Raw genomic sequence first — 10,374 nt, 5'->3', positions numbered from 1 at the left:
TTTCTGAACGAAACTTACTGGACAGTGTGTCACTACTCTCTATAGCCGACTGTACATGACCAATACATCATTCTAATCTGTCTTTATATATCAGGATAAGGCCACACTGGGAAATAAAGATGAAATACTGTAACAATAAATCAAGTAATTCATGGATTGGAAGGCTGCACAGACTGACAAATACAGCTGTCAAGAGTGTACATGTCCAATACATCATTCTAATCTGTCTTTATATATCAGGATAAGGCCACACTGGGAAATAAAATGAAATACTGTAACAATAAATCAAGTAATTCATGGTTTGGAAGGCTGCACAGACTGACAAATACAGCTGTCAAGATTGTACATGTCCAATACATCATTCTAATCTGTCTTTATATATCAGGATAAGGCCACACTGGGAAATAAAGATGAAATACTGTAACAATAAATCAAGTAATTCATGGTTTGGAAGGCTGCACAGACTGACAAATACACAGCTTGCATGATTCATCGGCTAACTCTTCACACCTCAGGAACATCATAACACACTTTTAGACTCATTACTGGTAGTACCTCTAGCTGTTGACCCTGCAAGGTGGTGGTGGTGGTGATTACAGGTCGTCCAGCTGCAAGGAAAGAGAAAATTTAGTAGACTCAAACCCTCAACCAGGTCAATCAGGTATATGCAGCATGAAGCATATCGTCACCCTCATCAAATAGTCGCCTAAGTCATTTATCAGCAGTTTCCAGGTTTTTGTCTGCATCAATTTTTCAACATGACGCCCATATTTGTATAGTTGCCTTCGTCATTCAAGGCTCGAGTGTTCTAGAATCAGCCTTTTCATTTCTGCCTAAACCTTAACCCGGTAGCAGCGATGGGCCAAATTTGCGGCTTTACCGTGTAGCAGCGATGGGCCAAATTTGTGGCTTTACCGTGTAGCAGCAACGGGCCAAATTTGTGGCTTTACCGCATAGCAGCGACGGGCCAAATTTGTGGTTTTACCGTGCAGCAGCGACGGGCCAAATTTGTGGCTTTACCGTGTGGCAGCGATGGGCCAAATTTGTGGCTTTACCATGTAGCAGTGATGGGCCAAATTTGTGGCTTTACCGTGTAGCAGTGACGGGCCAAATTTGTGGCTTTACCATGTAGCAGCGACTGGCCAAATTTGTGGCTTTACCGTGTAGCAGCGACTGGCCAAATTTGTGGCTTTACTGTGTAGCAGCGACAGGCCAAATTTGTGGCTTTACCGTGTAGCAGCGACGGGGCAAATTTGTGGCTTTACCGTGTAGCAGCGACGGGCCAAATTTGTGCCATGATATAAACCCCCCAAAATACATGATACATAATCTGATCACATATGCTTTGATATATATTATGAAATGGTTTGTGTGAGGGGTGTTTTGTCTCATTTTTCTCGCTTGGAGGGACCATTAAGAAACATGATCCCCGCTGCTACCACCACCACCGGGTTAAGCCAAATGAGATGATGACAGTTCTTTTCCAATTTCCTGAAAAGTATAAAATAACGACTGAGGCGCTTTGTTTACGAAGGTGATGATATGCAAAACTTGAAGCTACTCTATACGGGTCCCTTATATTGATCACCCTATTAATTATCAACCCCTTAGCAACGACTATAACACTGGCGTCGTATAACATTTTCCAACGTAGGCGACGAGCATGACGCCAGCGCCGGGCGTACGCCAGGCTCAAACGAGAAGCCTTCTGGCGAAATTGAACGGTAGCATAACAATGTATGTGTCGATCCTAAGGGCCGCTTTCACAGTCATTTTGTTTGTTTTGATTGTTAACAATGGCTGTTATCGCTGCTATAGTGATAATCTGATTTCACAGTTGAATTATACGGATGATTTTCTACAACTTTTATTCAAGGAGATTCATTCCAGAATGAAAAAATACAAAAATTATGTTTTTGAGTTTCACTGCAAATTTGGCTCTGTAGGCAGTAATTTTCCCAGTCAAAGATTATAAACTATATTTTTCAGACTCCATCACGATGAAATGAGCAACTTTTCTTATATATTTTTCCTGTAGGTCGCACCAGTAAAAACTTGGAATTTTTGGGAATCATGGAATTCCAGCCAAATGGTCAGTCCAAATCATAATCTGATTTCACAGTTGAGTTATACGGGTGATTTTCTACAACTTTTATTCAATGAAATTATTTCCAGAATGAAAAACAAACATTTTTTTATTTTGAGTTTCACTGCAACTTTGGCTCTCTGTAGGCAGCAAATTTCCTGGTCAAAGATTGTAAACTATATTTTTCAGACTCCATCGCGATAAAATGAGCGAAGTTTCTTCAACAAATTTTCCTGTACGTTAGACCAGCAAAATGTTGGAATACTTAAGGAATCATAGAATTCCATCCAAAGTCAGTCCAAATCATAAACTGATTTCACAGTTGAGTTACACAAATCATTTTCTACAACTTTTATTCAATAAGATTCATTCCAGAATGAAAAATACTTCAAAAATTTACCAAAATTATTTATGGAGTTTCACCACAACTTTGGCTCTCTATAGCCTGTAAATTTCCAGGTCAAAGATTATAAACTATATTTTTCAAACTCCATTGTGATAAATGAGCAACTTCAATATTTTTTTCTGTACGTCGCACCAGTAAAAGTTGGAATTTTTCGGGAATCATGGAATTCCAGCCAAATGTGGCAACCTAGAAAGAAACGGATTTCACAGCAGGGTGCGCCAGAAAATTTTCTATAAAACATTTTTATGACTTTTTCTCAGTTTTTAACTAGGTAGCAGCGATGGGCCAATTTTGTGGCTTCACCGTGTAGCAGTGACAGGCCAAATTTGTGCCATGATATTTACCCCCCCAAAATAGATGATACATAATTTGATCTCAAATGCTATGATATATATTATGAAATGGTTTGTGTGAGGGGTGATTTTTTTTCATTTTTCTCGCTTGGAGAGACCATTAAGAAACATGATCCCTGCTGCTACCACCAGGTTAAGTGTATTTTTCGATGACTTTTGCATCATGGGAGATCACCCAAGAAAAACTTTTGTATCGCTGAGGGGTTAAATGTTATCCCTCTATCATCTGCAGTAATATGTAGTAAGTTGAAATAATAAGTGAAATTTTATTTTCTGCTTTCTACTCGGCCTAACCATTTTTTGCCCTATGGAGTACTGAGACTCATGCTCAATCCCTGCTCAATCTAACAGTGTCAATAAAGCTGTATATCTTGTGTAACAGATGAGCCACGAGCATCCTGTTTGTACAAGTCGAAAACTTCAGCGGGGGTTCCCTTTGTACGCAGCAAGACGATAGGAATGGGGCTGTGCGTCACACACAACCAAGGTCGGCTGCCTGTATCTACAACGTAAACAAACCAGTCACCTTGTATCCACATGGCGCTGTTTGCAAAAGTAAGGGCTGTTGTGGCTTGTGCTGCCGTTACTCAAATTATGGACTTGTTACTATAGTCAGAGGTGGGCAAGTGCGGTACTTAGTGCGGTAGTGTGGTAGTACTGCATCACAAAAAAGATACTGCAGTACTGCAAACTTTCTGAAAATACTGCACTAAAAAATCCTGAGGTACTTTTTGTGGTACTTAGAAAATTATTGAACACATCTGCAGCGCGGCATGCTCACTTTTTTTTTTTTTCAGTGAATCGGACTCAATCAGTCAATCGGTATCAGTCATCAGAATCAGTGATTCAATCATTCTGCCTTTTCAGTTATTGTTCAAAATTAAATACTAAATGAATAACTCCGAGTAAATCTGTTCATCACTCAAGCCAAGGCCATGACTGCCTCTGACGATGAGTGTACATGTCAGTGTTTCGCGCTGCTTTGACACGTTCGGGTCAGGTCTACTTACCATATCGTGCATGTCATCCGGCATGTCATCAACGGCTGCTGCTGCTGCTTCCTGGCCCAGCCGCAGGAAGGCCGCGGCCTCCTCTGTCCCCACGCTGCTCCGGACACTTTCCTCACTGGTAATCAAGCCAAGGCTGCCTGAACACACACACAAAAAAAAAGGGTCAAGGGAAGTGAAGACAAAATTAAGAGGTCATGTGAAACATTGTGAAAGGGGACATTCTATTCAACAGCATGCATACAGGTAACTCTCGATTTACGCGTTTTTTAAATAACGCGTGGTCCAAAATCCAAATAAATGTTTACTTTACACGTTTTTTTCACTTATACGCGATATTTTATGGAGTGTCCACCAGATGTCTCACGCAACTGGACTCACATGGCCACACAGCTGAGCTCAGTTCTTCCCGTGCGCCACTTGAACAACAATACAGTACCCACGCTGCTCAACAACAACACCCTCGCTGGTGTGCTACCACGAGGGGAAGGCAGCCAGAGGAGGAACCACGAGAGGGAGAGGAGTCAGAGTGATACAGTAGGCAATAAAGGTACAAACCTACCTCTTGTTTGATTTACATTGTTTTTGATTTACGCGACCTCTTCAAGGACGCAATACTCGCATAAATCGAGAGTTACCTGTAGAAGCTGGAAGGCAAAAAACAACTACAGTAAAATTCCTACCATCCAGCAACAGAGGGGAGTAAGGCCCTGTTCGCACTGTGCTGACTCTGGGCCACGACAGTCAAGCGACTCAGGGTTCACGAGTCTTGGGTGTGAGTACTGATGTGAAAAGGTCGCATATGGTCGGAAAGAGAAACGATCGCCGGATGCTGAATCGGCACAGAGTGAAGGGGGCCTAAAAGTCGCAGGGTTGTCGTGGCCCAGAGTCAGCACAGTGTGAATGGGGCCTAAGAGGTGCAGGATACGTGGTCATTCTGGATACTTGGGGCATATTCCTAAAGTTCCCAAGTAATTTCATTCTGCCAAAGATATTTACAAAGTTGGAAAGTTTGGTTTAGTGGGCGCAACATCTGTGGTCATATGCCGGAGAGAGACAGAAGGGGAAGGAATTATACGAGAAGGGAAAAAGTTGGAAAGTTTTGTTTAGTGGGCGCAACATCTGTGGTCATATGCCGGAGAGTCACAGAAGGGGAAGGAATTATAGGAGAAGTGAACAGATCCCAGGAGACGGGACACAACCCCTGATTAATACCTGGTACCCATTCACTGCTGGATGGACAGGGGCGTAGGGTATCGGAAAAGCTGCTGAAGTTTTTCCACTCCGCCCGGGAATCGAACCCGGGCTCTCTCGGTTGTGAGCTGAGTGTGCTAACCAGTGCACCACGAAGCCCCAGTGGTCATGATTAAGTCACAGTCCATTAATGATCTGGTCACAAATCACTAATGGGAGTATTCACACTAACAGTAACGGCCAAGTCACTGTTCGGTTGCAGACACAGCTAGTATTGACCAATAGAAATAATACAAATGACCACAAAATGCCTTTCTCTCTCATCCCTGATACTTGGCATACTCTTAGGATAGAGATAGAAGGAGGGAACAGAGTAGAGATTGCTGTCAGTAGCTGCCGAGACCTTTCTTTAACCTGGTAGCAGTGATGGGCCAAATTTGTGGCTTTACCGTGTAGCAGCGATGGGCCAAATTTGTGGCTTTACTGTGTAGCAGCGACAGATCAAATTTGTGGCTTTACCGTGTAGCAGCGATGGGCCAAATTTGTGGCTTCACCGTGTAGCAGCGATGGGCCAAATTTGTGGCTTCACCGTGTAGCAGCGATGGGCCAAATTTGTGGCTTTACCGTGTAGCAGCGATGGGCCAAATTTGTGGCTTTACCGTGTAGCAGCGATGGGCCAAATTTGTGGCTTCACCGTGTAGCAGCGATGGGCCAAATTTGTACCATGATATTTACCCCCCAAAATAGATGATACATAATCTGATCAGAAATGCTTTGATATATATTATGAAATGGTTTGTGTGAGGGGTGATTTTTTCTCATTTTTCTCGCTTGGAGGGACCATTAAGAAACATGATCCCCGCTGCTACAACCACCACCGGGTTAATGGAAGCAGAGATAGTTAGAGTTGAGAACATGAACCAACCCAAGGGAAAAATGGAAACAGGACAACACAAACTCAAAACATCAAAACACAACACTCACCCTCCTTCAACTTTTCCCACACAGCATTTTGTGAGTGTTGGGTGACTAACTCCTTGAGGTCAGGGAGGAAGGAGTTGTAAGTGGCCGGGTTGATGCTACGCGACTCCTGCCGGAAGGCCTTGAGGCACTGCAGCAGCTTTTCCATGGTGTTGTCAGCCATCCCGGCACTGAGAGGGCACAGCAGGCCGTTCAGGAGGGCCAGTGCCACCTTCCCCATCTGCTTACAGACTGTAGGATGAGAAAAACAAAGGATTAAACTATAGTCACTGTAAAATAAATCAGTCATAAGATAGCAAAGTTTGGTGAACTTCATTACAGGGCCCATTACAGGCTCCTTGCTTGACATGATGGGAGTGAAGGGCAGAGGTGACGTAGCGGCGGGCACGTGTGACTGCGTGAAGCGGAGGAGGGTGGAAACACGGGTCACCAATCACGCCATGCACACGACTATACCTATATATTTACCATTCAATCAACCATTTTATTTGTGATTATACATTGAAAATAAGTATAAACACACTAATATGCATAAAACTGCTTCAGTCATCTAGATTTCCATGTAGAGGTGTTTGCAAAAGCTACCAACCCAACCCCTAAGAAGGGAAGGGGTCGGGGGAACACTTGGCTATTTTCCATAACATTTACAGTAACTGTGGTGTCAATATACTACCTCATTATACCTCATTGTTATTACGTAAAATATTAATATGTAAGGAATTTGTATGGTGCCATAAGGGTAAACTTGTATGGTGCTATTAGAAGGCAACGTAGGTGCCGTTAAGAACGCTTACACGCAGCAGCCGACGTTCGTTTGTTTGGGTTACGCGGGCAGCGGGTCTGTCGCTTATAAGTGGATGAAATGTGTATTCAGCGATATGGTGCGGTGATTCAATCCGTGGCGCTGGAGGTCAGTATCTTTTGCTAGTATTTCTATGTTATAACACAATGTTAAGCTGTGTAGTGTTCACATACATGTATAAGAGTGTCAAGAATAGTTTAAGCAATGAATGCAACAATATATGACTTAGGCTTCCGTGCAAAGAGCCAGAATATGTATCGGTGAGGCAGCAGCACTTTCTTTACCCACAGTTTCACTGCATGTACGGCGCACAAAATGGAGGACTCTTTGTCCAAAACCACATCATGGGAATAAAGGAAAATTATAACAACGAAGTTTCCATGTCCTGGTGGCAGCCCATGCATGTCTGCGTGTCTGTGTAAACCAAGGGTGACTGTTCCATGTCCACTTCAGTGAAACTCCACGGGCTCTGCAGCTATAATTAAGCTGCAGTGATAAGGAAGCACGGCTCTACAGTGACCTGCAGTAACTACCAACGATCTGCAGTCAACTCCAATGAACCTTAAGGGTAGGCGGTGGCTGAGTGGTAGCGTGCTGGGCCCACATTCACCGTGTGATGGACGACGCGGGTTTGAATCCCCACGCTACCACCTGGGATTTTTCAGTCACCGCCGAGTGGCTTAAAACTACCCACATGCTGTCCTGAAGACCACCCATCAACCCGGACTCTAGAGGAAACTGTCCAAGTGAATCAAGAAGGAGTTCCGGGGGGCAGCATGAGCCAAGAGAAGATGGCGCCACTATAAACACTTGCCTGCGCCATGATGGGCTGGGGCCGAACACCATCCAGGCCCCTCAAGCAAGCCTACCGGTGGTATATAAAAAAAAAAAAAAGCCTACCATGTAAGTAACTTCACACTGGTCACTTCACTGTTTCCATGGACGGGTGAGGCAACACTCCTAGCAAGCACTTACAACCTGTCTACATCCACTCATCACCTGCAAGTAAGGGGTTTCCAGGTTCTCTAAGTCACCGGCATTCAAGAAGTAAGAAGTAAACTCAGCGTTACATAAAGATTCACTTCGGTCATAATAAGTAAAAATCTTCTTACAGTGACTTCTAATGAGGTTTACAAGGTTTACAAGGTCACCGGCATTCAAGAAGTAAGACTTAAACTTAGCGTTACATAAGGATTCACTTAGGTCATAATAAGTAACAATCTTCTTACAATGAGTTCTAATGAGGATGCCACAGTTATTGAGGGTGACCCAGCAGGTGGATGAGGCAGCCGCGGCGTAAGAACGAAAACACAGAGAAAGGCAAAGAGTACACAATTCAGGTGCACAAGAGTATGTGTTCAACAAATAAGCGTGCTTGGAAGAGGGCAGCAAACAGTATCTATGCCACAGTACAGGGGTCAAGTTGTACTAATGAATTACAGGAATGTACAAAAGTTATGGATACAAGGTTTGAAGAGTTTTACAGTGCTTGTGAGGAATTGATTGGAGCTGATCCTCGGTGTAATGAACAAATTACTCAGGAGTTGGATGACTGTGAGAAGTTTAATGTAATCCATGAATTTGCAGAGAAAATTAAAACTCTGCAGCATGAAAATGATTCAGTAAAGTCTGATGATGATTCCAATGTTTTGAAGGGTAAACAAGAGCAGGCTGGAGCTAAGGCCCGCGATATAGCGAAAAATCCAGGATACAAAATTAGATTTACACAATTTAAAAATACACGATCCAGTGAGACCGCAGCATGGCGCGGGACGGCTGTATGAGAGGTGCATGTGGTGTGTCAGGATGGGACGGAGAAAGTAATGGAAGCGTGCACGAGCGGTTTGGTGTGGGTGTGACGGCGATAGGAGTGGAGTGTGGAGTGGTGGAGTGGGTGAAGCGTGGTGCACTGAGATGGTTTGGACACGTGATGAGAATGAGGGAGAATGAATTTGTGAAGAGAGTGTGTGAAGGAAGGATTGAGGAAGGGGGTGTTATTTTTGACATTGAAGGGGCGGTATTGAAGAAGGACACAATATATTGAAGACGTCAAAAAGAGTTTGATATTTTATAGCACAATACGAATATATCGAGTAGTGTGAGGGAGGGTAATATCGTGCAATTCCGATTAAAGCAACACCAATGTCCGTCATGATGTCTCTCTGAAATCCTTCACATGATTGCTGATATTGCGCAATAATATAGAGCTGTCTTGGGGAGACAAATATTGCACAATAAAAATGAGTCAATATATTGTGCCACTAATACTGATCATGTAGGGTCCACTTAATGCAGGGGAATGCTTTGGACATGTGACGAGAATGGGGGAGAATGAATTTGTGAAGAGAGTGTATGAGGGAAGGATTGAGGGAGGGGGTGTCAGGGGAAGACCACTGTTGTGAAGTGGATCAACAGGGTGACTGAGTATTGGAGCAAGAGAGTTGGAAGTAGCAGGAGGGAGTGTCAGAACAGGGAGTGATGGAGACACTTCTGCCGCAGCCACACCCTGGAGCAAGGTGTTGGATATATAGATAGATAGATAGATGGATCTTACTGTGTTTGTTACTACACCACACACAAGAGACTTACTGTCGTCAAAGTCCGGGGCTTCTCTCCGTAATAGTGTCATGAAGTCGTGGACTGGAGTGGCGGAGGTCACGCAGGTCACCCGGTGCTGCACCAGGTCACCGGCACTGAGGGAGTCGTCAACCTTGGGTCGTTTCTTGCCTCCGTCCTCAGCCTTGTCCTCACTGAGAGGCGGAACAAGCAGGTAGATGTTAGCAACTGACCCTCTCTTCTGGACACTCCATTCTTTTTTAACAGGAACAAAAATTTTTTTTTATGGCAAATGAAGAATGTCTTATGAGCTTTCTTACTGCTGGATAGAGACAGAAGGGGAAGGAATTATAGGAGAAGGGAACAGTTGGAAAGTTTTGTTTAGTGGGCGCAACATCTGTGGTCATATGCCGGAGAGAGACAGAAGGGGAAGGAATTATAGAAGGGAACAGTTGGAAAGTTTTGTTTAGTGGGTGCAACATCTGTGGTCATATGCGGAGAGGGACAGAAGGGAAGGAATTATAGGAGAAGGAACAGTTGGAAAGTTTGGTTTAGTGGCAACATCTGTGGTCATATGCCGGAGAGAGACAGAAGGGGAAGGAATTATAGGAGAAGGGAACAGTTGGAAAGTTTTGTTTAGTGGGCGCAACATCTGTGGTCATATGCCGGAGAGAGACAGAAGGGGAAGGAATTACAGGAGAAGGGAACAGTTGGAAAGTTTTGTTTAGTGGGCGCAACATCTGTGGTCATATGCCGGAGAGGGACAGAAGGGGAAGGAATTATAGGAGAAGGGAACAGTTGGAAAGTTTGGTTTAGTGGGCGCAACATCTGTGGTCATATGCCGGAGAGAGAAAGAAGAGGAAGGAATTACAGGAGAAGGAACAGTTGGAAAGTTTTGTTTAGTGGGCGCAACATCTGGGTTCATATGCCGGAGAGAGACAGAAGGGGAAGGAATTACAGGAGAAGGGAACAGTTGGAAAGTTTTGTTT

At 43.9% G+C, this 10,374-nt stretch overlaps 1 protein-coding gene across 1 annotated transcript in view; it reads right to left on the bottom strand.

Moving 5' to 3' along the window:
- Positions 1-252: 252 nt before the first annotated feature.
- Positions 253-10,374, bottom strand: part of LOC127003880 (X-ray repair cross-complementing protein 5-like) — a 44,463-nt gene continuing 34,341 nt past the window's right edge. Inside the window, exons 8-11 of the mRNA XM_050870986.1 lie at positions 9,419-9,579; positions 6,031-6,258; positions 3,856-3,992; positions 253-608 (exon numbers count right to left, since the gene is read on the bottom strand). Coding sequence (XP_050726943.1) covers positions 594-608; positions 3,856-3,992; positions 6,031-6,258; positions 9,419-9,579 — 541 coding nt within the window. The 3' untranslated portion in view covers positions 253-593. The remainder of the gene's footprint in view (positions 609-3,855; positions 3,993-6,030; positions 6,259-9,418; positions 9,580-10,374) is intronic.

Source organism: Eriocheir sinensis, chromosome 26 (assembly GCF_024679095.1).
Source record: "Eriocheir sinensis breed Jianghai 21 chromosome 26, ASM2467909v1, whole genome shotgun sequence".
Taxonomy (NCBI): domain Eukaryota; kingdom Metazoa; phylum Arthropoda; class Malacostraca; order Decapoda; family Varunidae; genus Eriocheir; species Eriocheir sinensis.
The sequence above is the reverse complement of the archived record's forward strand: the minus strand, read 5'-3'. Positions and strand labels throughout refer to the sequence as shown.